At 38.5% G+C, this 27,940-nt stretch overlaps 2 protein-coding genes across 2 annotated transcripts in view; one reads left to right on the top strand and one right to left on the bottom strand.

Moving 5' to 3' along the window:
- TSHR (thyroid stimulating hormone receptor) overlaps positions 1 to 6,851 on the bottom strand; it is a 53,719-nt gene extending 46,868 nt beyond the window's left edge. Inside the window, exon 1 of the mRNA XM_054400244.1 lies at positions 6,682 to 6,851. Coding sequence (XP_054256219.1) covers positions 6,682 to 6,851 — 170 coding nt within the window. The remainder of the gene's footprint in view (positions 1 to 6,681) is intronic.
- A 9,884-nt stretch (positions 6,852 to 16,735) lies between these two features.
- The window catches only part of CEP128 (centrosomal protein 128), a 101,790-nt gene continuing 90,585 nt past the window's right edge, over positions 16,736 to 27,940 (top strand). The window contains exons 1-6 of the mRNA XM_054400582.1: positions 16,736 to 16,888; positions 18,298 to 18,384; positions 21,741 to 21,867; positions 22,794 to 22,915; positions 25,264 to 25,355; positions 26,089 to 26,161. Of these exons, the coding sequence (XP_054256557.1) occupies positions 16,742 to 16,888; positions 18,298 to 18,384; positions 21,741 to 21,867; positions 22,794 to 22,915; positions 25,264 to 25,355; positions 26,089 to 26,161 (648 nt within the window). The 5' untranslated portion in view covers positions 16,736 to 16,741. The remainder of the gene's footprint in view (positions 16,889 to 18,297; positions 18,385 to 21,740; positions 21,868 to 22,793; positions 22,916 to 25,263; positions 25,356 to 26,088; positions 26,162 to 27,940) is intronic.

The following is a 27,940-nucleotide window of genomic DNA, read 5'->3' on the forward strand; positions in this document are numbered from 1 at the left end:
GGCAGTGGGGTATCCCTGTATGTCAGGGACTGTTTTGATTGTCTTGAGTTTAATGATGGTGATGATAGGTGTTTAGGGGTAAGAATCAGCCTACATACCAGATATCCTGCTGGAATTCTATTATAGACCACCCAATCAGGATGAAGAGATGGATAAAATATTCCTTAGGCACCTGGGAAAAGTCTCATGATCACTTGTTCACGTAGAGGCTTTAGATTTCCCAATGTCTACTGGAAACAGAAGGGCAGAGAAGCAGCAGTCCTGAAGGTTCCTAGCATGTGTGGAGGATAACTTCTGGATAGAGCTGGTGAGAGAGCCAGCTAGGGAAGGCACCCTGCTGGACCTGCTGTTTGTAAACAGAGGACTTGGAGGCCATCTAGGGCACAGTGATCACAAAAATTATACAGGCCAAGGAGTCCAGGAAGACTGCACATTCTTCAAGAAGGAAGACTTAACGGTGCAGAAACAGGCTGTCCCCATGTGCAGAAAGATGAGTTGGCATGGAAGAAGGCTGGCCTGGCTGAAGAGAGAGATTTGAATGCAACTCAGAGAAAAATTGAGAATTTATGGTCTTTATAAGAACGGACAGGCCACGCAGAAGGACTACAAAGTTGTTGTGATGCTACACAGGAAGAAAATCAGAAAGGCCAAAGCCCAACTGGAAATAAATCAGGCTTCAGTTGTTAAAGACAAGAAGGAAAGCTTCTACAAATATATTAGCAACAAAACGAGGACTAAGGGGAATCTCTGACTTTTTTTGGATGCAGAGGGGAACACAGTGGTCAATGATGATGAAAAGGCTGAGGTACTCAATAGCTTCTTTGACTTAGCCTTTAGTAGTAAGACCGTTGTTTGCTAGATAACCAGCCCTCTGAGCTGGAAAAAAGGTATGGTGAAGCCCCACAGTCCAAGAGCAGATGGTTAGCAACTTGCTGCACAACTTAGACATATACAAGTCTGGATGACATATACCCAGGGTTACTGAGGGAGCTGGCAGAAGTGCTCACCAATTGTTTATCAGCAGTCCTGGCTAATTGGCGAGGTCCCACCTGACTGGAACTGGCAAGTGTGACACCCATCTACAGGCTTGAAGAATGGCTGGAAAGCTGTTTGTGAGAAAGGAACCTGGTAGTGTTGACTGACAGCTGAATATGAGCCAGCAGTGGGCACTTTTCTTATGTATAGTTTACAAACCTGAGCTTCTTGGAGTCAATGCACAGAGTGGAGATTCACTTCAGAATAGAAATCCAAAGTGCATAAATTCAATACTTAAATACACTTACCTACTTTGTACCACACAGCAGTAGCCACAAGCACAGACAAAAAGCAAGGATGACTGAGCATTTGAAGAAATTGTTAACAGTTGTATGGGATTGTTTATAATACGATAATACTTTTAGTATTAGTTTTAAACCAATATATGGTCTTTCTACCCCAAAAAATGGAAAAAAACAAAAAAGAGAGAATGAGTGCTAATTAACCATGCTTTTGGGAGGTTTTACGGGTTTTGTCATCCCTAATGCAGACTAAATGTTCCCATGAGCCCTCTTGGCCTTACAATCTATGCCTCTACAACTTACTAAGAAAGGAAAACGAATCAAGCAGCTCGTATTTAATTATAACATATTTTACCACGTGACTGTTCACAAACAGTGATTTATGGAGTTAAATCATTGTTAGAAAGCAAACATGTTCTTTTAGCTGCAGTTAAATGACACTCACGACCCAAGTATTTTTTGCAATATAATTAAGATTACATCTTACTGAAATCTTATGAGGCCAGTTTCTAAAGATGCAAGCAAGAAGCTGCATTATAAACCTTTATGAAGCAAAAGCAGTAAACTACAGGTTTTAGTCTCCCTGCAACTGATCTGTGTAATTCCTGCTCATTCTAAGGGCAATTAGACCCACCAAAAAGGAACAGTAAGATTGTCTTTTCAGTTGTCAGTAATAGCTGGTGGCAGGCTATTGAGGAGATATAACAGGATATAGAAATGGCATGTCTTGATGGCAGCTCACCAATCAAGATGACAGCATACCTACATGCAGCTTACTGCAACACCTAGACTAAAAGAAACTAGAAACAGTCTAAACAAGGAGCAGCCTACACCAAGAGTGCTTGGTGTGATAGTTCCAAGTAAAAGTCCTTTGGTGACTTCCCTGTATTCTGAAAATTAAGAGTTCATTACCAACTTTTTTTCTCCTTGCTTAAACCTTTTGTCAATCAATAAGCCAGCTTTCTCTTCAATACCTAACAGCTAATTTGTCTCAAGCCTTTCCTAAGGTCATTGCTGACTTTTTCTGAAAATGTGAGTTCAAAAATCAATGTATTCACATATTTCTGACTCCTTCAAAGAACAAGAATATATATTTGTGAGGTAAGCTTTCCATTTATGAAAACCAGATTGATTTCTTCCAATTTTTCAGTCTTCCAAGGAAGAATGATCTACTAGGATTTAGTTCCCAAGGTATTCCCTAAAGCACTTAAAAAAAAAGAACTATGATGCACTTGTGACCTTCTATTCCTCTGTCACTATGGCTGAGTTAAATGGCAAGTTACATACTACAGTAGGTAATGCAGCAATGTTAGATTTTAATGTCATTGGAACTCTTACATAAGTATTTTCTGGCTCAGGGAATTTAATTCTATTCAGTTTTTCAATTTGTTTCAAACAAGCTCCAGTCTGATAGAAGCTCTCCAGACTTACCTTCTTTTGTGTTTTAAAGAGCATACTGAGTTTTTATATTACAAGTTTCTCTTCAAAATATTTTTATACTGTATTACTTCAAGTTTCCTCATTTGGCCATGACTTCTATTTTCTGAGTGATGCCATAATAGCTTCCTTCAGTTGTTTGTTTTACCATGTCAGTGTTTTTCCTGCTCTTTTAGACTCTTGGTACTTTATCATTATAATAAGGATAATAATTATGTGCTTATGTTAGTTATGAAGATGTATTTATATGGCTCTATATTTAATTCTGAAGTAATGAAGTCCATAAAAGGGTCATGATAAAATTACTTGAAGTCAAAATATCTCTGAATTTCAGACTATTCCTCATTTTAAGATTTTGAGGAAAATATTTTAAATCAGCTTAAGTAATTTTCAATATAAACTAGAGACATCTCTTGCAGCTTTACTTGTAGCTTCTGTGAACTCAGAATGCTCTAAACTTCTCATTAAGTATTTTAAAAATGTGGTGTTCCCCAGGGGTCAGTACTGGGTCCAGTCTTGTTCAATATATTCATCACTGACCAGGATGGAGAGGAGGAATAGCCTCATGTAGGCATTAACCTATGGAAAAGTAACTCTGCAGAGGATGACTTGGAAGTCCTGGTGGACAAATTCATCATGAGCCAGTAGGGTGGTCTTGTGGATAATAAGGCAAATGGTCCCTTGGGACACATTAAGAGCAAGTCGTGGAAATTCCATTTCCCCTCTACTCCACCCTAGTGAGGACTCATCTGAAATATTCTGCCCATTCTGCCTCCTCATTTCAAGTGGGACAAGGCACTAATGGAGAAAGTCCAGAGGAGGGTAAGACTAATCATACAAAGATGATTAGGAGATTGGAGCAACTTTTATGAGGAAAGGCTGAGAGACCTGGGGCTCTTTCACCTGGAGAAGAAAATACCGAGAAGGGTTCTTACCAATGCTTACAAATATCTAAAGGACGGGTGCCAAGAGGATGGGGCCAGGCTCTTTTCAGTGGTGCCCAGCAACAGGACAAGGGTCAACAGGCACAAACTGGAATATAGGAAGTTTTATCTGAACATAAGGAAAAATGTCTTTACTATGAGGGTGATAGAGCACTGGACCAGGCTGCCCAAAGAGGTTGTGGAGTCTCTTCCTCTGGACATATTAAAAATCAGCCTGGATGCAGTTCTCAGCAACCTGCTCTGTGATCAGTGTGATGAAATTATTTATGCCTAATTTCATATTTTTATAGTACTATATATCAATACCATTTCAAACTGTATTCCTTCCATACTAACATAAATATGAATATATAATTCTTAACTTCAGGAAACAAGACAACATTTGTCTATAACACACAAACTCTTTTTCTTTGTTTTGTTTATTCCATAGGAAAAAAAAAGTTATTTGTACCCAAAAAAAAAAAAAACAAAAAAAAACAAACAAAAAAAACCCCACAAGGATCTCCAAGAAAAATATCTCTGCACTCAGGTATTCTGAATAAGCAGCTGCACTAACACACTTTCCTGGCTGAAAGTCATGACACTTTTCCACTAAAAGAGTATGGAAGCAAACATTTTTTGCAATGTCTTATAAGCACAGCTTGTTTAAAAAAGCTTACACCACTCTCCTAAAGCAGGGTAGAGAAATCAGAACAGTCCCATCTGAATAATTGAAATGAAACTTGGAGTTTCAAAATCCTGTGCACTGAAAAGAGCTCATCATCTCCAAAAGCTGGCAAAGTATTACTAGATTCACCAGTCTTTTAGCTTTACAAGGCCTGCAAAACTGAATAGCCACGTGAGAAAATGTTAAAATCAGCAATCCTGAGGTTCAAGCATAACGAGCAAGAAGCAGAGTTACAAAGTTGTTGGATTTGGGGAAAATTGCAGTGGGTTTCAACATCTCATGTGCAGATATGCACAGCTATGCACTTCAATTAAGTGTTCATTTGTGGTTAGTGATATTAACAGATACTATGAAATTAGCAGATACTAAAAATATTTTGGAATCTTTTGTCTTTAATTCAGTACTGTGACCATTTGCAAGGCAGAAGGATGCAAAACATGACAGAAGCAGGAGCACACACTTCACAATCTCTCAGGAAACCTCTTTGTGTTATTTTATACTCCACGTGCAAGTAGCCTGAAGCATATGAAAGCTCTCTCTATGAAAAACAGATTCAAGTAACTGTTATGACTCCCATTTCACATATGGAGGGAAAGAAGATTAAGTCATTTGCCAAGAGCAAAGAATTAAATACAATCCACCAGCCTTCAACACTTGAGATAATAACATAGAAGAAAAATATACAAATCTTATCCAGACAGAAAACTGCAAAACTAAAGTTAAAAAAACCCTTTTTTTTTTTCCTTGGATGAAAAAAGCTGTTGAGAATTTTGCAGTGGTCACCTCAGTTGGTACAGATGATTAAAATATACCCAAGATAAACAAAAATATTTATTAATTGGTTTTGTTAACTATATTCAGTGGGTGTTTTTGTCTTTTCAAAACAGTGGCTTATGATCTTTGACCCCCCCCCTTTACAACAGGTCTTTAATACAATAGAACTCCATCAGCCAAAGTGCTTTGCTGATGAAGTTGTATACAGAGGTACTTCTCAACCACCAAACTAGCATTTTTCAAGGAAAGTATACAATTCCATTATGTGATCTCACTATTTCTATTAACTATTTTAAGTGCCTGTACAAAGATTTCTTCTGTAAACTGAAACTGCTTTATTTTCTATCTTATCATGGTAGATTTCAAAGAACATACTACATGTTACATAAAATAACATTACTGCAATTTCAAACTAAATAAACTGCATATACAAGAGTGTAACAGCCAAAACCTGTATAATTTAAAATTTTATCAATGGAAATACTGCAGTCATGCGTAAGTAATGGAAAAAAATATTTTTTTCTCCATCATTTTAGGTGAGCAATCAATTTGCTAAGCCTTTGCTTCAGGTGTTGAAACATCTTGAGAAGTTCATTCAAATAACTTCATCACTCATATTTTCAAATAAAGTTCTAAGAATCATTATCAAGACAAACCAATCAACCTCCTATCATCTTGTCTTGCAGTTAAATCAACTGAGTTGAAGCGTGTTTATTTCATCAGAAGGTACCTACTTTCAAGTTAACCTTCCCTTGTTTTATGAAACAAAGTAAAAGCCAGGAGTGATTCAGCTGCTTGTAACAGCTCACTGGTACCATTTCAGTTTCCCTGGAGTTATTTATCTGATTTATCTCTATGGGGCTGACAGATGTGACGTAAGATCCTCTTCTGGACTAGTAGCAGGAATGCAGACGAAATATTCTATTGAGCCTGTAATGGAACTAAATACTTAGATTTAGGTGCTTGAACTGCTTTATCACTTTGGCAAGATTCAAATTTGCTGCTCTGTCCCATACTCCACACTTTGTTCATCTGAAGTACTTCGTCTCCCAGACGGTTTATTGGGATTCTCAGTTTCCATGGATTCTTTTTTGTTGGGCTTTGGCAAAGAAGCTGAAAGTGCATAGAAGCTTTCATGGAACTGCTCGCAAGGTGGCATGTCCAATTTCTCTTCTTTTTTAAATTACAAAACCACATTTGATCTGTGCTCCCTTCCCCTCACTCCCTACACACATGCCACACAGAGTCCAACCCTCCACCTACTTTTTCCACAAACAGCCCAATGACTTTCTCTTATACTACCCAGAACTTTTAAGGCACGACATATAATCATCTCTTCATACCTCTATATGCATCTCTACATTTTGAGAGTCGCTTTTCCTATGTCTCCCTGACCCACACAGGGCCCGCACATTGCCACTCTCGCTCTGCTGTACTGTCCAGGTAAAACACAGCACTCCCTTCTCCTTATCACTTCCCTCCCTCATCTCACAGGGCATTAAATGCTCAGAGCATCTCCTGCTTGCAAAATGAATGCTCACAGCCTGCTAGTGCCTGCCCTAAAGCATCTCCCTGTACTCACAGAGTCTGGGTGCCCTCCGGAAGGCTGGGAATGAAGTGTATGTCCCGGCAAGTGATTTTGTAGTTATCCCAGTCAGAACACTCGCAGAAGGCTGAAGGGCACCTCTCTCTGCCCTGACTGCATAGCGCCAGCACCAATAGCAGCTGGAAGGCTACCGGGAGGCACAGCATCTTCTGTCACACTCTCCCGCTCTGCCTCTCGCTTCTCCTTTATAAAACAAGGGTGGAGACCCGAGCTGGAGGGGCAAACGACGCTGCTCTGCCGGGAGAAGTTGCTCGAGAAAGGCGGCACCTTGGCTGAAAAACGCCGCCTCCTTCCTAAGCGGAGCCAGGAAACGTCTCAGCAAACACTGCGCTCCCTCTCCTTCAGGCAGGCTCCGTCTCCTCGCCCCTGCCCTGCGGCCACCCTGCCGACCATACTTCGCTGCCGCCCCCCGCCCCATACGGACCTGTCTCCTCTGTTCCTCGGCACTCCTCTTGCGGGGACCCCCTAGCCCGTCCTCCCGGCAGCGCCTATGTCCAGGTGCTCACCGAGGTGGGACAATGCCGCAGCGCCGAGCCCAGACCTCGCCACCCGACCTGCCGAGGGGGGCCGGGATTTCGGGAACGAGATAGTCCGTTCCCAGCCCAGCCGAGCCACGGCGGGGAGGGCGGCGGGCGAGAGCCGTTGGGTACGGAGCTGGACTCCAGCTCCGGCGCGGGCAGCGGGACGAGCTCGCCGAGCCGTTGTCAAAGGCGGCAGCGCGACTACTTACTTCTAGCATCTTTGCAAAAGGGAGGAAGAAGGGAGCTGTGTAAATGTAATACTAACTCACCTGTAAAAGCAGTGAAGTTAAAACAAGATTTTACACCGGCTAAAAGTTCACTAACTATAAAACAGTTGTACATTAAATGTAAAGCAGTTCAAAATTACTGAAAATTCCGAGCAGTGATTTTGAAAGTCACGTAAGACAGCAAAACGAAGTGTAACATTTTCGATGTCATCAGAGAAGAAAAAACCTTTCACCAAAGAAAAAATGGAGAAAAAGAAATCTAACCTTGAGAGTAACGAGGTGGAACTATTACCACTTGAAGTAGCAACCTACTCTGGTCACTGTTAGTGACAGAGGTTCACAATGGACACGGCACAGACGTTCCCACACTGAAGATTAACAAATCTGGTTAATACTCATTTAATTGAGTTTCTACTTAAGCGAGATATACTCTTTCGAAAAAACAAATATTTAAAAGTAGTGTGAGAAAAAAAGAGACTTTATTAATTCAGGGAAACAGTAAAGAAAGTTCTTTAATGCTTTGCCTCATTTTTTTTTCCAACTAAAGGCAAATGTTTTCTGCTGCATATAGATTTTGTGCCTGTGTTGGTACACAAGAAAAATGTCAGTAAAAATATTTGTAACCTTAGGAGAAGGAAGCTTTAAAAAGTAGTCTACTTACAATAAAAATTCAGATCACAATTTTTCTTGAACCAAAAGTTCCCTTCCAGTTAGATCAGAGTTGTCCAAACGTTATGAGTTATTTTGAAATAACTCTTTAAAAGTAATTTAAGTCAGTTCATTAGTATGTGTTTCCTAAACAGAATTAATGCCTTTAAAATATCCTTTTAAGGTGCTGAAATAATACTGTGCTCATAAAGAAATACAATACAAATCCTGATCTTGCAGACATATGTTAGTGCTTAGATCTTGTGCAAGTGAGGAATTCTATCATGTACATTTATCCTGTTTAGGATATTGTTAGAGTTATCACAGTGAGGGAACAAGCTGAAAGCACCTACCATAGAGTGCCACAGACAACCTCACACTGCATTGCATGGAATTCCCTTGGGAATGCTGGATGTCCTGTGATCCACTCAGTCATGTCCTTTTGGCACACTGCTCATATCTGTAACTCACCCTGCAGCTCTAAAAGCCACTACCCACCACCACCTTTTGGTGTCCATACCGATTTGACTAAATAAAAAGGAAGCTGCAAGCAGATCACTATTACAAAATTGAGACATCTGCCTACAGGGTTTTCCTAAGATATCAAAATTCTTTTCTTTGGTTTTCTAGTTACTACTGCCAAAGTGTCCAGCTTGTCCTGGGGACACTGTATGCTGTATTAGCAATGGGACATTAAAATCTCAGTTTCTTTTGGGTTTGGCAAAGACACAGAGGCATGTCATAGACATTTAGCAAAACAAATGTGTCACCAAAGGAATCTTTGTGTTTTAAACCAAGTTTCTTAGATGTCATCATTCTATTCTACACCTGATTTCGAGGCAGTGTGTACAAGCCATAGTTGTTTCATGCAGGAAACAACATTGCCTGACACTGTTCAGAGGCAGTTTATCACCTTTGAGACACATCCTCTTCCAGCTTAAACTCCCTTTTTCTCACAACAAATATTGATGACCTAATATAATTTGGAGCACAATAGAGGAGTCCTTACTTTTTATGACATGGCCTAGCATAATGGTTTTATGCAAGGGCTAACGTGCCTGCTCCCCCAACACAAAAGCGAGGGGAAAAGTAACACAAAATTCAGTGTTGAGATAAAGAGGTAAGAGTTTAATATATCATAGTCACAATGCATAATTACCTTAGCTTATTAGTTATCTTAACTAATAATCTAAAACTACAATGTATGATTACCTTAGCTTAGCCTATTTGCAGAAGAACAGTGAAATACAGGAGAAAAAAACCCTCAAGCATAAACCAGAAAACCAAAACCAGTAGCTACCTGACTCCCACCTGTTCTGCTGCCATGCCTGCAGAGAAGAGCCAACACCCAAGAACCTGGAACCCAGAAGCATCAACTGGAAGAGGAAACCTCCCATGTTGCACTCTGAACCTCAAGCCCTGTAACTCTTTGCTCCAGTTAGCGCTTTCATTTTGAAACTGGCATGACTGCAGCATGGTACAAATAATAGCAGCAGATTCAACTCATTCAATGACATCTGCTTAGCAGGAAGAGCCTAGAGATGTGTATCCCCTCTTTAATGACAGTAGTGCTGTGGTGGCTTGTTGCAACCTCTTGTATGTAATCTTCCTCTGATTTTATTCCAACTTCAGTATTATTTTTTATGTATCACCACATGTGGACTAAGCAAAGGAATAATAGTTTTACCGGGGGACAGATAAGTGCCCCCAAGATTTGAGTTATATATATTTATAAACCAAGCCATAATAATTTGGTGTACTGAAGGTATCCTTATGCCTACCTTTACTAACAAGCTACTCTGCATTAGCTATTCTGTAGCAATTGTGTTTTAAGCTCTCAAACTAGAAGGACAATTTGTTTCATTGCTCTTTCACTGAGGGCAAAGTATTTTGGATTACCTTTTATTTAGTAGAAAGAAAAGCATGCATGTAGTTATTGGCATTAGAACCTTTGGCATGTCAGCTGCTTTGTGTCAACAGCAGCAGTCCAGAAAGTGTTAATGAAACAAATAAATTTCTTCCCAAATATTTCTAATGTCAACTACAGGAGTTCACAGATCAAAAATATGGCTGGGATGATATTGAAATTGTGGATGTTCTGAGATGATTTCAAATTAAATAAGGACTGCTTAATATATGGTTTCTGGGCTTAAAACCTGAATGAGAGAAACAAGGGACTCCTCTTATTCAAGGTATGATAACATTGAAGGAAACAGGACAGAACATGCAACTTCAACCTGGGAAGAGTTCCAGGTCTGGGTGAACTGCATCCTGGGCTTCAAGACTTGGCTTGCATGATCTAAGCTAGAAACATCAACCAAAAAAGTTGAGAAAACAAAAGGACTGCTGCTAACCACATGGTGTTTCCATGGGCACTGGCTTCACTCTGAAAAGTTATGCTTTAAGCAAGATGATGTTATTTATGTTGTATTTTCTGGTATGTTCAAGAATTTGCTGTCTACAAGTCTGTGATCACACTCAGCTCTTTCACTCTGTCAGGACTCTGCTCTGGCCAAGGTATCCACCCCTGCACCATTCAACCAGCATGACAGCTCTAGGGCTCCAGATCTTTGGTAACAAATAATTTATTCCACAGTGCTTCTCCTTCTTGTGCTGCGCATACATCTGTTCATAAAAGAACTCATTTTCCAAGCCCAGTAAATGATGAATCTTTAAGCCCTACATTTTAGAAAGTAAAGTAAAGTTCACACGCTGTCTATAAATTGCATCTCCTGATGTCACTGCTGAATACAGTGTGCTGGGTCAAAGGGTCCAGCAAGGCATTTTTTCATGTTCCTGTCCAGACATTGTGACTGCCCACTGCTTGAGCTGTTGATGGATGCTGCTGGTGTAGAGACCCTGGCTCACTCCTGAAGCGTGTTGTAATTATATGGCATGGAAACAAGCCTCCTGCATTAGAAGGATGGTAAATGAATGGATGGGTAAATGAAATGGTCCTGCAGGATAGAAACGATGACAGACAGGATGGATTGTCAGCCATTCTTTATTAGCTGTGCTCAAAGGTCAATAGTCACTTGCAGGAGTGGATCCTGGCGGCAGTACAGACATGCCTATATTAAAAATGGTGACCCGTGTGTTTACCCTGGGCTTTAGTGCACACCTACAGGTGATTTCCTGACAAGTATTCTGGTGATTGTAGGACTGTTCCAAGTTCTGCCTAAATTCCAGAGGCCCAGGCAATGTTTCTTGTGATCGCTCACAGCACTCTTTATTGCTTTTCCTTTTTCAAGGCCAGTCAGTGCAGAAATCTTTAATATCTGGTTGTTTTTATTGCACGTAAGAGTAACAGATACAACACTCATGAACAGGAATATACATTGCCTGGCTTAAAGAAACAAGAGACAGGAATGGAGATGTCCCGCTTGTAGAAAACGACTCTTTGAAGTAACACACAGCGGATCATGAGCGAAATATACACACCCACTTTGACAGGGCAACAGCTTTTGTTTCTGCTCTTCGGGTTTATTGAGCAGTAGTGTTTGTCACCACCAACGTGTATTTTGTTACTTTTTAACAACTTTCATAAACCACTACTACTCCCCGCCGCGACCCACGCCCATCTCTCGCGGCCTCCAAATCACCAACGGCTTCCCCGCAGGGCGGGGTCTACTCTTCCGCTACCGCTACGGCCGCCGCCTGCTGCGCGCCTCTGCGAACGTCATCGCCGCAACCTCTCCTGGGACTTGGAGTCCAACTCTCTTCCTGTCCCACGGCGGGCCGCTGCTTATGAACTGTCGGTCCCACAAAGCCTTGCGGGGGGGCCTGGCGCCCGGAAGGTTGCTCTGGCAGCCAGCGACAGGGCGGCTAGTTCAAGTTGCCATAGCGGCGAGGTGAGGAGGTGCTCAGGGCAGCTGGGCGTGCCCGGGTAGGGGTCGACTTCGCCTCGGAGAGGTGGGGTGTCCTCCTGCAGATGCTGGCCGGTGAGGGCTTGGGGCGGGGGAAAGGCAAGAGTCGGGCGCTGCTACCAGAGTGCCGTGCGGAAGGGGGCTCCGGCTGCTGCTCGGGACTGGCTGGGCGCAGAGCGCCGGGGGAAAGCGGGCGCTGAGGTGAGCGGCGCCGGGCGGTGAGACGGCCGAGAGATGCGGCGGCGGGGTTACTGATGAGCCAGTGGGAGCCGGGGCAGCCCACGGGCCTGGCGGAGGCCCCGCTGTCGGCGTGCCCAGAGCCGTTCTTACCTTGCCTCGCAGCCCCCGGGACAAAAGATCCAAGAGGCTTTCAGAGTTTGTGAAGGTCGATATGGGAGCAGGATTTGCCGAAGGCGTTAGCAGGCCTTATATCAACAATGTGAAGAAACCCTTTTCTGTGTTGTGATGCTGAAAAGTGCATAAGTTGACAATAAAATATTATATTGGTGCTTCCGAGAATGACTGTAAAATGTCACCGTGCTGCATCACTTTACTGGCATTTTGAAAATTTGTGATTCAGAAACTGAAGGAAGGGTCATGCTCAGCCTTAACTGTGTGGCTTCAAACATGCCTTTATCACTAAGTTAGTTACCTAGTGATAGATTAGTCTGCGTGAAGCTAAACAAATAAAACACTTAAGAAGCTATCAGGTTGTGTATGCTGAGTTCATCTTTTGGTTATTTGAACTGGAGAACTTGCTGTTGAAACTGACAGCTGTGCTTCATGTTTGCTTTACCCTGCACATCTCTTAACAAGAGAATTCTCAGTGAAAACTGAAATGCCCTGTTTTCTACGAGGGAGGAAAATAATTATGGGTGTTTTTAGTCGGTGCAAGAAAGGTTATAATCTGGGTGGACTGAAAATCAATGAAAGACAAGGGGTTCTCACTATAAAGTTGCTGAAATCAGTCAAGGTTTTTGGAAAAGGTGATAATAGGCTATATTTGTTTCAGTTAATAGGCAAATGTGTATACAGAATGTTCTGTGCAAATTTCTACTTTATATTTTTTTACAATCTAAAGTGGAACTTCTGTACTTCCTTTAAAAATCAGGATGTTGCTTTATAAGTAACAAAACTCTTCATCTTAAAGGTACTTACAGTTCCTCTTACATTGCTCATGATATCAAAGAAGAACGTTGCTTTTTTTCTTCAAACAGAAAAGAAAATTATAGACACAGCAGGACATTATATTTACCTTGCCTTTCCCTAGTGCTTTGGACAGCTGAAAATAAACCCGTAAGTATTTTCTGCTTAAATCTTCATTTCCCTTTTGTTTTCTTCAGTGTCCTAACTTTTCAGTAGTTGAGGATTAGTGGAATCATATTCTCAACAGATAAGTCAACTGCTATTTGTCATTAATTTCTATCAGTGTCTCATTCCAGACATCACAAGTTGCCATACTTTGTTAACTAGAGGTACGTGCAGGCCCGTGTTTGGAGGCCCACTCTTAAAAAGAGTTTGAGGTGTTTTAAAGAATTCAATTCCCGTTGCCATCAGCTGAGATGCAATAACCTATGGAATTCTGCTGGCTTATGACATTTCATCTGGAAATGAGATAAAAAGCTTTCTAACATTTGAATGCATTTACATGTCTCATTCTTAATTTCTCAGGAATCCTTAAAAGCCCTCTTTTACTAATACGAAACTGATGATGTCATAAGTAATATTATATTTGGGCTCTCAGCTTCTAGAAAGAAAAGGGACATGGTGGAATTAAGAGTTAAGTCCAGTCTTTCTCTTGGAGCTCTTTGACTTGTGAATTGTGTCATGTAAGCTTAATTTTCTAGATCTCATGGGACATTTTGTGCAGTATTCTACATACAGGGTAAATCAAACATATACTTTTCCATCTGCTTTTGGGGTGAAAAGAGAATTTCCTTCCTGTGAACCTGAGAATGCATTGACTTCTGAAGAGTCTTAAGTTGCCAGAACAACTTTTACTATGACTGTCTGGCTGAGATAATGCATGACAAATACAAACCATCAACAATTTGCTATGATCATTAAATGCATTATGACATAAAGAAGGGTAACAGGCAAAATGTGCTGGTACAAAAGTCCATGAATACGTGGAGACTAGACTCCTGTGGATTCATGTCAGGGTTGAGTTTCTGATCCCTAGAAAAGCTGATCTTGTGTATAATTATCGGTATGGCCATTAATAGGGCCTGCCCTTTACTTATTGTCTTTATTTGTATTTTCATGAAATGCTTTGAAACTGAAAGCATTTGCTAAGTGTAGAGGAAATTGATCATTATATAAGTTGTTTCTTGGCTTTTAAATGATTGTGCTGCTTGTTGTGCTTGGTAAGATTGGAAGGAGATGTTTTAGCCTAGAAAACTGACACCACAGCTATAGAAGGAATTAAAAATTACTCTAGAACAGAGTGTCAAACTTATTTGAGAGAAGTCTCATTTCATGCTTATCAGTGATACCTGTGGTATGTGTGCTGGAATATGGATCCTGCTGATGTCTGTGTGAGGTTCTAGTGAAGATCAAGTGAAAAAATACAGCTTGATGTAGTATTGCGCAGGACAGAGTAAGACTTTTTTTTTTTTCCCAGAGTGATGGTGAAAACAAGTATTTTTCCATGTTGTTATTTCTACTTGTATTTTAGTTCTTTTATTCTTCTCTGTCTTTGAAAATATCCCATATTTCCTCTTTCCCAGCGCTGTTTATGCTTTCTCAGACTCATTTAGACTTCATTTCAGTTGATTAAGGCGATAGACACTGGAATAATGAATTCTGATACTGGCAGTAAAAATGTGCTTTAGTGACATGAAGGGAGGGAAGATGACATGAATTCATCACTTCAGAAAATGCATGGAATATTGGTGTACTTGAGCAGAGACTGAGTATGTTGATTTACTCTCAGGTTTGAAATGTCTGAGGAACACAGATTTTTGCAGTCTTTTAAAAGTTAAATGTAAGACTCAGGAAATTCAGCCTGGCACTATATAAAATACAGTATAAGAATTGAATGCCATCTGTGATTTCTTTGGGAAACCAGCTCTAACGACTGGAAAAATGACACTTTTACTGTGGTGTTTTTTTTTTTTTTTTTTTGGTTTGGTGTGTTTACTACGGGATCACAGGGAGTTGTAGACTCTGCTGGTCTTATTTACTCTTGCCCCAAAGTAAGTTCAGTCTCTCCCAAGAGATGCTGTTAATACAGATCTTATGATGGTGATTCTGTGACCTTTAGACAGACTCCTGGAGTGTGTAAGAGTTTAAGAAAAAATGTTTATCTAACCTACCTTTTCAGAGTTGTAATTATAATCAGTTACTGTGTGGCTTTACTATACTAATCATAGCTGGTAGGTTTTAATAATGTCTTTTCCAATGTCTAATGCTTGCTATCCTATTTTCCCTTTTCTGCCTTGCCTTTCTGAATACTCAACAATCCTCAATTCTTTCCTCACAGCCCATGTATCTTCTGCCACAAGTAATTTTTGAATCAGTGAGTTGTCCCAGCATCAACATAGTAATCTGAATTATGTTGTTAATATTAAATAAAATAATATTTCATAATTTACAAAATTACCCTTGTTTTTACATCTTGCATACTGTTACCTTTCTCTTTCTAGAACATGATATTGCTGATATATTTTCAACTTGAAATGCTGAAGTTTTTTAGCTTTCTTTTTTTTATTTTCTTTCTCCTTCCAACTTCTGTTTTTCTTCCTGCGTTTGTCCATTTGGGCAAATAACATCAGTTTCAAACTTACTAAACAGTGTATTAAATTATCAGGTCATTTAATGAAAGTATACAGTGGATTCACTCTAGGTTCTCGCTTGATACCACTTCCAATTTTACACTCAATTTCTTAACTGCCATATGAGTTCTGATACCTATTTTCCTTTCAATTTTAACGAAGGTTAATTTAGTTCACCTTTTTTAGCTTACTTTTCTGAATACTATGGGTGTCCAAGGTTGGTATTTTTATTTTTTAAGTGACCTCTGCTGCTTCCCTGTTTAACAGATTTGGTTGCTCATTACTAAATTGATTTATTTGATATCAGTGGATACCTTGGTTTTTTTCCTTTGAGAACAGATCTTTTGTTGTAAATGTAAAATAGTCTGTTTTCATTTCTTCCACATATTTAAATTAAATGGATTAGTCTGTAACTTCATGTCCACTGTTTTGTTTCCTTTTCAGAACACTGCATATGCCTTCTTCCATAGTATCTCTGATTCTCCTTGAGTCATTAAGGTACTGGTTGTTAAACTTGCTTCACAGAGATAGTTACTTGGGGTGATTTGTCTTAACTGGCCCCAGCCAATCTGAATATAGCTTAGCAAGTAGCATGAGGTAAAAGGTAATTGTTCTGCAGACGAGAGCAATTTGTAAAACCCTAATGTTTCCAATGTATGTTTTAGGAGAAAATTGGCTTTGGCTTGTGGTCTTATCCTGGGTACTGGACACTTAGGAGTAATGAGAGTGCATCTCTTGATTTAGTTTTCTCCCAATGGTCTCTGCCTGTTGCATCTTGGCACTGTTTCATGGTGTGAACAAACATAACTGAGGAACAGCTGGAAGATCTGCTTCAAAAGTGTATCATGCTGAGCTGAACTGGAAAGGCTGATGTAGATGTAGTCTGAGTCTATGAAATTGCTTTGAGAATATTGTGCAAGTCTGAGACTGTTCAGTTACTATCAGGACTTAGCACTCATTGTTTTTTCTGGTCTTCCTGCCTAGGTTTCAAGATACTAATGGCAGATACATCCAGTGATTCAGACAACTATCTTAGGGGACGAACAGGAAGGCCACCACCTTTGAGAGCATCTCGCAACAGAACTCGGAACTATGGTGCTGAAGAAGTTACAGAGAAGATCCATACTTTAGCAAGCACTTTACAGGTTGTTTACAAAATATGGTTTTAAAGTGTTTATAGTATGCATTTTTGGAACTAGGGTAAAAATTTTAACTTCTGAAGTTGTGGAAAATACTGTGTTGATGGAAAATGTAGCTTTCTGTGCAAACCAAGATTTTGGAAAGTTGATCATATTACCTCTGAGCTACAAGTTATGTGGTTTGTTAGCTTTTATGTAGCCACTATTTCAGACTGTTTCAGAATGTTGTTAGAAACAATGGTGTTTCTATGAACTATTTATGAAATGAAGTATTTAGAAAATGAGCAAACTTTAAAATGTCAGATAAACTTTGTCAGGCTCTCAGAAGAGGCATTCAGTTTTGTAGCAGCATGTTCCAACCCCAACTTTGTTGAAGTGTGTAAAATTTCCCCATTTCGAATAAAGTAAATAATACGTAGGCAGTCAGTTCCCTCATGGGAGATCTTTCTACAATTCACTTTTTTTTTAGATGTGGAACAGCACAGTGAGAAGCAGTATTTGTATACTTGTAAGAGATCCATACTGGAGCAGGAGAAAATGTTCATCGAATTCCTGCTTTTTTTAGTGGAGTAGTGAAGGAATTGTCTGAATCTGTTTTGCAAGTAGTAGGAGCTGTTTAGCTATCTTGGCACCAAATATTGCATGAGGAGTCATTCCAATTCTTTAGTTGACAGTTCTGATACTTAAAAGTGGGTGGGCTTATGTATTATCACTTGTATTGAGGTATCATTTGGTTCTCAATATTGATTTTTTTTTTTCTATTTAATATGTGAGAAGAGAGAAATCTATATAGAATGATGAATTTAAACTCAAACACTTCTTAGCTGGGCAGTAATTGCCAAGCAAGAAAAGAGACTAGTTAGTAAGAAGGTAATCTGTGTGTTTTTAAAAGGAAGTTCTATTTCTGTCTAACTACCTAGGTGCTTTTCTGAAATTCTGATTTTAGGCTAATTGGTTTTTGTAGACTGCTTTTCAGCAGATCTGCCATCTGATCCAGCTCTTCAGCAGAGACCTTACCTAATGTAAAAATGTATTTCTCATTTAACTTAATTCTGTTTTGCAGACAGGTAATGTTAAGGTCTTTGGATTAAAAAAGTTTTTCTCCAGGGTTGCTGAAACTAAACTTTTTATTTGAAGCTGAGGCATTACTGTTGTAGTGTAAATGAAAGCATGCTTCTGTGCTTTGTTTTGTTTTTTGTGGTTTTGTTTGTTTGTTTTTTTTTAAATCTTCCCTGTAGCTATGCTGTACATTTTCAGATTCTGGTTACTTGAATAGGATTTTGATTGCTTAGACCCTTTAAAAAGCATTTGTATTATCAGTTTACTCTTATAAACCAAGAATAATAAAGACAACAGTAATGTTTGATTAGAAGAGGTTTCTGTTTTAACTTTTCTTCCTCAAACTTTCTTTTAAGGATACCAACAGAAATCTAAGACACATTGACCGTTTACTAGGACAATACAGAGAACACAACAAGGACCAAACTGAAGAAATAGCAACTGTGAGCAACTTTCAGTTCATCTACTTAAATCTTTTCTGCCAATAGTGTTCATAGCTAAAAACTTGCTAGTAATAGTGTGTCAAGGGTTAGGTAGATAGAAACTTTTCTTATTTGAGCAATCTAAATAGTAATATGTTATATAATGAACACCTGGCAAGTTTTGTAGCTTTGTTACTTTTCTGGTTTTTAAGCACCAAAAACATTGTTGTGTTATGATGCTATGCCAAGTACAAGATGCTTAAGTGAAAGAAACAGTATTAGCTAACACGCCTTTTGTGGAATAAATGATGAAAAACTACAGCAGGGACTGAAATTGTGATCATACTGGCATAAGGTTTTTTCCTGCTATTCTATAATAACCTATGAGTCTGTTGAACAAATACTCCAAATTACAAGGCTGAAATTCTTATAAATATCAAACTTTTGAAAGTTTGAAATCATGACTCCAGACAAACTAAAACAAGTAGGTGCTGGTAGGGCAAGAGAAGTCTGACTTGGTTACATACAAACTGCAGCAGGTGCTTCCTTGAAACAGACGTATATGAAGTAGGAATATTTTGCGTGTAAGGGTAGAGAGAAAGAGAGAAAAAGCAAATATGTAGAAAAGGAGTTTTGTTTTGTTCAGATAGCATGCTTTCTATATTGGTATGCACAACCTCTGCATGGAAGTGATCTAGGATGTTACATGCCTCATGATTTTTCTTCTGTCTGAATGCTCTTTGTGCCTATAAGCTCTATTTAGGTACAGAATGTGTCGAATTTCTAGCAGGCATTGGAACTGTTTAGCGTTATCTGGTTTTGATAAGTGCTGATAAAAAATGTAGTTCATCATTGTTATTCTGGAACAATTTTCTATTAAGAAATACCAAGGTAAATGAGATGTCACTCAAATTTAGTTCTGATTCTTGGTTCAAGTGGAGGAGATATCTAGAGATTCTAACCATCTCCTGCTTAAGCTTTAAATAATAGAGTAAAATCAATCTTACTAGTAAAGATAGCATGTTTTTCTGAGTTTCTCTTCCCTTTCTGAGGATATTGTATGTATTTCGTATGTGGGAAGAAGCAGCTGGAATCCGGATACAGTGAACCTCTTTTTCTTCTGTAATTATTTAAGAAAAACTTGAATACATTTCTTATTTGGATGATGATATATTGGGATTTTTTTCACAATCGTAGTCAGCCAAACATTTCTACCATATTAGATTTAGTACCAAGGTTGTTTATCTAAGAGTATTTTACTCCAAATGAGATAAGTATTTAGGTTCTGTCAATTACACTGAGTATTTTAGTATCTAACTTGAATTCTCTTTCCATTAAGAGATCAACTTTCTTCAGATCATTGTATAACATATTTACATTTATGAATTGATTGTTGGGGTGCTGAGGAGCAATTTTCTCTTCTAATTTATAAATATGTCCCACTGCCTTCCTTTGCAGTGCCCAAGTATTTGCCTGTGAATCAGTGCAAAACTAGCTCCATAACTTTACAGGGTAAGGAAGGTTTGCTGCTCAGAGCTTTCAGTGTTGTTGTTAATTCCCTGTGGTGGGAACGTTGTACTTTCCGTATGTGCTCTGTATTCCAGAGCAATGTTATTTTCCTGCTGACTTCACTGTTGATCTGTGATGTCATTGTGTCTTTGGAGGACAGGAAGAGTAGAGAAAAGGTTCTGTTCTGCTCTTTGGGGTGAGGAGGAAGGAGAGAGAGGGAGGAAGAATTTTAGGGAAAGGTTTTGGCATGGTTTTCTTTTTGGCTCGTGTGAGGTTTTGGAGAGGTTTAAAAGTAATTAGCCTTTGAAAGAGAGAGAATGATGAAAGAGGTTTTGTGTTTCAGTGGTGATTTTTTTTTTTTTTTTTTTTTTGTTTGATGGGATTTAAATAGCTTATAGATGAGATGCCAAGGAATGGAATTCAAATTGTTAAATATTTAGGTTATTCTAATCCAATTTGTTTTTATTATCTCTGTCCTACTCTCAGTAGGCTTTCTTCATCCTTTTAAGGCATTTTTTTAGGAGAACACAAACATAATGATGTGGATAATGTAAATTGTAAATCAAAATTTTTGAACAACTTTTTTGGCCATTGTTCCATTCTGAAGAAAGAGACTGAAGAATAAGATTGTTAATTCTGGACACTGTCATGGCTCTTTGTTAGAAAAATTAAAATAATTTAAAAATCCAGCTGTCTGTTTTCATGTAGAAAGGATGAAAATGAGTGCTGTAAATTTAAAACATGCAAACTGAGCACCTGTAACTTCATTCAGAGGTTTTAATTGCCCTATTAAAGATGCAAGGTAAGTCTTTGACAGAGTCAAGTTAGATTTGAAAATTGAGTTATTGATGCTCTTTCTTTGATCTCTGGCATTTTCATGATTTTATATATTAAGATTTTGCTTTTAGAATACAAAGTGATCTCTTGTTACATATATGAATTGTTGTGTCTTTTCCCCCTGAGTAAACTCAGTCTTTTAAAGAAGGCAGAAAAACCTGCAGATTTTTGTTTGACTGTTTTAGTGATAACAAAGTTGTTGAAATAGTATCATATAATGAAAGCATAATACTTTAAAAAAACCCCAAACAACTAAACAAACATTGTAAGATTCAGAAAAGATTTAAAGTAGTGTTTTATGGTTTCTGAAAAGAGTGCTGCCCAGAGGGAGATCCAACACAGCGTGTGTAATTCTGCAACAATAAAGCAGCAATTTAACCATTGTGTACAAATTTCTGTTAGGGAGAGGAAAGGTGAACCTTTAGTAATTGACGTTTTATGGATTGTAAAAAGAGGTGTGACAGAAGCAAGTGGGTAAGAACCAAAGTTAGTGAATGCAATCTTAGAAAATAAGATGCAGGTTTGAAAAATGAATATAGTTAGTTCTGAACTCTTATGTGGGGATTGGCTACCTTTTTCTGGGAGTGTAACTACTACAAGTAGGGCTAGATGTAAAGCTGCTTACTGAAATTGGTAGCTGTGTGTCAAATGGATCCAGATAGAGCTGCTAGAAAAATTCCAATTAATTTTTTCTAAGTTATTCTCTGGATTTTGCAGTGCTTTTTTTTGAGCATTGCTAGCAAATAGCCCTTTTTTCCCCAAGTTGTAGTAGACATACTTTTGTAGTAGACATACTTTGCACCACTGTTTTAAGAAATTTGATATTTGAAGCTGCCAATATTGGAAACATGTTTTGCTACAGTTATGGGAATACGACTTAAGAGATATTGAAGAAAAGCTGTTATTAATTATTTGCTATACTTGGTTTAAAAATAGTTTTGATTCTCTTAATGACTTTCAGAAAAATAATGTTTTATATGTTTATATGCATGGGTTTTTTAATCAACCTGTGCTTATGTCTCTAATTGCAGTTAAAAGAAACACTGGAACAATCTATAGGTCAGTTAAGGAGCCAGCGATTAACTCGAAACTCTGGAATGAGAAGTGCTTCTCTCTCAAGCTTATATCCTAGTGATCTGGATGGAGAAGTTGTATCAGGTAAATACTTAAGGTGCTTAAGTATACTTAAATTATGTCATAGCTGTTGTGTGGAAAGAGGAAATTAAAAAGGAAAATATGTAAAGATAGTGGCATGAAAAGTCATTACTGATTATTTAAAAAAATTCACTTTAGAAATTAGAGAGATCTACATTAAGTTATGCAGTTGTTTTGTGGTAAATTCTTGTAGCTTTCTCTTACAGTCTTTTCTGCGTTTATCCTGAGGGATCTAAATGAAACACTGATTCTTTCAGTAGGGAAACCTCTTTATCCATTGCATGATTTGTAGGTACATAAAAGTTAAAGCTAATTCCATAAGACATTCAAGCTTTGAAGCTTGCTTCACAGCAAAAATGAATATTAATATTTTAAATGCGTAAGACTCTGGATGTATGGATGAAATTATGTAAGCCTCATTGGAAAAGGGAAAACTGAGCCAATATATGACGTACAAAAAAGGAAGTGTTTTTAAGTGTTTGTTTTTTTTATTGTACATCTCTGAAAATTTATTATATTTTTAGGAAAAAGTCTATTAATTCCTCCCAGAAGTATCATTTAATGTATTTTAGTAGAAAGCTCTAAATTTTCATTTTACTAGCATAAAAGCTGTGAAGCACTGTAATTTGAAGCTATAATAGATCCAGGTGGAATAGAAGCTGGCACTTGGGCAAATACAATTTGAGGAAAAACCTGCCTATTCCTTGGAGGAACAAAGTAAACCTCTTTCTTACCTATTATACATGTGTATTCCAGAAATGTTTACACTGAAAAATAATCCTGAGAACTACCTTAGTAATTGTTTTGTCTGTAATGTGACCCATAGAGATATTGGCAAGATGAAACAGTTGTTTTGTGAAGCAAAACGAAAACTTTCCCATGCGAAGTTTTTTCTGCCTACTTATTTTTTTATCTCTTATCTCATAAAGGGAACCGCCACTTCCTGCCTACTTCTCCTCTCAGGGATTATGGAGACTCACAGGGCAGTAAACATCGAAGGTCTAGATCTGCAAGTGTTCGGTTTGTCAGTGAGACAGATAATTTGGACCAGGTACAGAGTGCTAATGGGAGTTGCTTCTCCAAATAAACAATATGTGATCACAAGACTCTTCACTCTTACATCAGATGAAGTTGTTCTGATGATGCAGCTAAGAAAATTTGAGCTGTGACGTGTGCTTTCAGTGTTATGTGCCATTCTTTATTAGGCAGTCACCTGTTTTATCAGTGTTGTGAAGTTTCATGCGCAGAAGAAAAAGAGGCAAGATGGTAGGGATGTCAAAAAGAATGTATGAAAATAAATCTGCGCTTTTTAGGCCACGCATGAGGACGAAAAATAAATTCCGAATATGTGATTGTCATTCATCTATGTAGCCAGTGTGGCTATAAAGGGAATTTCTCTGCTTTAGGTAATGCTACAGGATCTTAGTCCTTTTCCAGTTTACTTCAGTGTAGCCTGGATTGATTTTGAGGCTGCTAGTTCTCCATTTTAATTCTACGTCTGACCTCTGAATAGAGTAATTTGACCCCATACTTCAGGCAGAAAGGATGTGTATGGCACTGCTAATTTTCATATGTCTCAACTTGTGTCTATTTGCAGAGTGTTTAGAAAAAAAAAGAAAAAGATTATAGGCTTTCTGTCCTACAGATTGAGGGGAAAATTCAGTATCTGTTTTTTGCTCTTTCAGAGTGGCTAGATCTGCTTGAGTGAATCCCTCTGGACTAATTTGTCCAGGAGAAATGTATTCTGACTAATATTAAAGCTTCTGATTGTAAAGCATTTCTGTTGACTTTATGAAATAATCAGTCTCAACTTCCAAGTAATTAATTTTAAACTTAACCACAATACATTCTCTCAGTTGACTTTTTGGGAAGTCTGAGTGTTACAGACTTGTAAATTCCTTCTATTTAGCCCTGTTTCATTGTCCTTTCAGTCTGATTCTCTCTCCATTCCTTCCTCCCCCAAGGTTAGTGTGGAACATAATCCTTGAAAGGAAAGTGTTATATGGAATTATTATTCTTCCTAAGCTTCCGAAAAAGCTTAGAACTATCATAGACTACTTCTAAATATTCTATCAATATCTTAAAATTTTTATTCAAGGGAGTTCCTGTAATGCATACAAAATTCCTATGTTATGCAACCATGCAAGAAAATAGCTTTTTTTTTTGTTTCTTCTCTCCTGGTTTTGATGATAGCTGCTGGTTTCAGTGAGGGAATACGGGTTTACTCAGTCATTAACTATTTTGTAAGAACAGTATAGTGCTTTGAGGAATGGTGAAGTAGAAGTAGTCATTGATTATGAGCATAGGTAGAAACTAGGGCAGAGATAAAGCAGTACTGCTTAACAAAGCTGTGTTGTCTTCTTTCTGTAATTACAGTCCCTTTATTCCTATTCTAACTGTTTCTAGCTAAGGTAGTTTTGCAGCTGAGTGGGCTTTTAACACATTTGAGTCCCTGTCCTTCTTGGGCTGATACGTTCTGAAAATATGCTGTTTCTCTGCTGGGTAAAGCATTGGCTGGATGGTTGGGCCTAGTGAGTAGAGGTCAATGGAGTTAAATCCACCTGGTGGCCAGTCACAAGTGGTGTTCCCCAGGGTTCAGTACTGGGACAAGTCCTGTTCAGTTTCTTTATCAATGACTTGGATGAGGGGATCAAATGCACCCTCAGTAAGTTTCCAGATGACACGAAATTAGGTGGGAGTGTTGGTCTGCTTGAGAGTAGGAAGGCTCTACAGAGGGAGTTGGATACGTTGGACTGATGGGCTGAGGTCAACTGTATGAACTTCAACAAGACCGAGCGTCAGGTCCTGCGCCTGGGCCACAACAACCCCGTGCATGATCTCAGAGGTCCTTTCTGGCCTGGATGATTCTATGATTCTTTCAAAGTCCATTGAGTCAGGTGGAAATGTCTGGTTAGTTGCACCATGGGAGGTGGTAGTGCCTGTCTGAATCATACAGTGCACTGGGTGGTAAGGGACCTCTAGAGGTCATCTAGTCCAACCCTCCTGCAGTAGTCAGGAACATCCCCAAACGAGTCAGCCTGACCTTGAATGTCTCCATGCATGGGGCCTCTACCACCTCCCTGGGCAGCCTGTTCCAGTGCCTGACAACCCATTCTGTGACATTTTTTTTTCCTAATGTCCAATCTAAATCTACCCCTCTCTGGTTTGAAACCATTGCCCCTTGTGGGCAGTGCTAAATGCCTTTGTAAATAGTCCCTCCCCAGCTTTCTTGCAGGCTCACTTCACATACTGGAAGGCCACTGTTAGAGCTGCCTTCTCTCCAGGCTGAATAATCCCAACTCTCTCAGCCTTTGTAGGTTATTTTTGCCTACTTTGTATTAAAAACCTGTGTTTGTATGTGTATATATATTTTCTCAATCTGTGTACTTTAATTTACAGCTGCATTCTTTACATCAATCTCTTCGAGATCTCAGTAGTGAACAAGTTCGCCTAGGAGATGACATCAGTCGGGAGCTTTCAAGAAGAAATCGGTATAAACAGATTATAACTATGTGAAGAATAGTATGGAAAATAATTGTTATGCTTTAAAATAATTCTTAAACTCCTTTGCTTTTTTTGTTAAAAAAAAAATTGGGGAGAGTGGGGATTGCACAACATGTAGATATGAAAGCAGTGTTATGAACTGCTTGCTCCATGTCCTCTTGTGTATAAATGTAAATGACACCCAGCAATTCTGATTTGCTTAGTACATCTGGCCTTTCTTCCTTTTTTTTTTATGGATAGATAAAATAACAAGGGCTTGGGAAATCTTTTTACAACAGCTTTGCTCTTTATATTTTCCTAGTATTGGAGTCTCTTGAGGGCAAGCTTTTATGCAGGCCATAATGTTCTTCTAAAGTATGTACTTGTCTCAACATGTGATACTTTGTCTAACAGCAATAGCAACAATTAGTCTGCTAATTCTTAGTAGGAACTAGTACTGTTCAAAAGGACTGTGTAGACATGTTCATAATTTTGTACTTGTTGACCTGATACCTAGCCTCTCAAACTGGATGCTGTATTATCTTCACTTGAAAATGGAAAGGCTTTTTATCATGATTTTTCCACTTGAGGCTGGTCTCTAATAATGGTAGGAACTTAGAGGCTATAGAGTAAGTGGAATTAGCATAAAACTTCAGGAGATTGTTACTGCTTTAAGTATCAACTGTGATAATTTTCTTTTTGAACTGTAGAAGATTGTTTTACCTATATTTTTCCATGAAGGACTGATGCTGAATTAAGAAAGACTCTAGAAGAGTTGTCTGAAAAACTCACTGAATCCCAAAGACAAGAAATGGTGAGTGTGGCTAACATGAAAAGATGATTTATGTTAGTAATTTCAGCAGGATGTGAGTTTCTAGTTTAATGTGACTGTTTACATCAGTACTGCATATAAGTATACATATCTGAACATGATCTTATTTAGGCTACTGTAGATTGTTTTAATGAAATCAGCAAGATAAGTTTTATATTTCATAAATAGATATATTTTTACTTGTTTAAAATTACAAGTGTCTATCTAGTGAAATTTTGTGTTTCAAAATTCGTAGTCCTGGAGAAAGCTGCTTTCTGCTTTTTAACTCTGAACATTGGTTTGAACACTATCACACTTATGGAAGATACCTTTTGTAAGATACAAGCTTTGCTATCTGAAGATGGTGAATAATATTGTTTCCTCTTTCTCCCACTCTTTCCTTTTCAATTCTTTATCATCTGTGCAGCATAATGGGAGGCGTCTCTTTGGGCTGCACTCTTCTCTGACCTCTTTGTGACAAATGAAACAAAAGGAGGCAGAACAGATATGATGGTTTCTTTTGTCTTTCATATGCTGAAAGCAGACTTAAGTTCATCCTATGTCACTTAAATTTGAAAGAGATCTGCTGTCGAGTCAGAAGTAAGTGTATTGATGTAGGAACAGAATAGAAAGTCCTGTAGGCACTTCTGGATGCGTAAGATCTGGATTATGCTTTATGAAAGTATCAGTGGGGTAACAGTAGCAATGCTGACTCTTCAAAGCAAGTATGTGTCCTTGTTTTCCCATAGGTTATTCATCATGAGTTGGTACTAAATGCTCTGTCAAGTGCTTTAGTGGTGTGTTTGTCTCTGATAACAATATTGTTGTCACAGACCACCGCTGGCACTAACAGACTTAATGATTATACTTCTGTAAGTTGTTGACTCTAGATGTGAAATGGGTCTCACATGCAGTTAATATGGTTATGATTCCTCAGAGAACCAGGATTATTGTCAGATAAGGAACTGTCCTGAAGATATGATATAGCGATTTTTGGCATAGCACAGGTGACTTGTGAAAATGTTTATCACACATTATCACTTGCTATGAGCGGGAAAAGTTTAATAATATTTTTAAAAGAACCTGTTCGCTATTTTTGTGATTTTAATACCTTTTTTTTCAAGTCTGCATTGATGATAAAATAGGTCATAGCAGGAAAAGCAACAAATATTTGTAGAATTAGATTTCAGTCATCAGGGCTTGTACATTAGTAGTGACAGTGGAAAGCTGAAAAATGGGAGAGAAGTTCAAAAAGCAGGATGCTGTTTTTTTCCATCCTTCTTGACTGGGGGGAACTGTTGACAGGTTCCAACATAGAAATACATTAGAAGACTGACTCAGATGTGGAGGGACCTGTGTTGAGAATTTTGCTCCTGTAGCATAAATGACATAAGATTTGCTAAATGTGATGATGAGCAACCTGATTTGTCATGGTGTGATGATGCTGAATTTTTCAGAATGAGGAAGGTAAGTTTACTGCATTCCAGGAAGACTTATTTCTAAGCACTGTTAGGACACGAATGTAACATAGGAGCACTGGTATGTGTCACCAACTTAGGCTGCATGTTAGTTACCAGCAATGGGAATGTGAAGCTTCAGTTTACAATATGAGGGAGGAAGGCATTAGTGTAAAATGTTTTGAAATAATCTGGTCTAGATCAGCTAAGAAACTTAGATGTCTGAAGTGTTCTTAAAATCACTAACAACTGACAGTATTACTATTTGTTTCTGTTACACAGTATCATTGTTTCTGTCATCTGGAGTTATTAGAAGTAACATTAA

This window comes from Indicator indicator, chromosome 4, assembly GCF_027791375.1.
Source record: "Indicator indicator isolate 239-I01 chromosome 4, UM_Iind_1.1, whole genome shotgun sequence".
In the NCBI taxonomy this organism is placed as follows: domain Eukaryota; kingdom Metazoa; phylum Chordata; class Aves; order Piciformes; family Indicatoridae; genus Indicator; species Indicator indicator.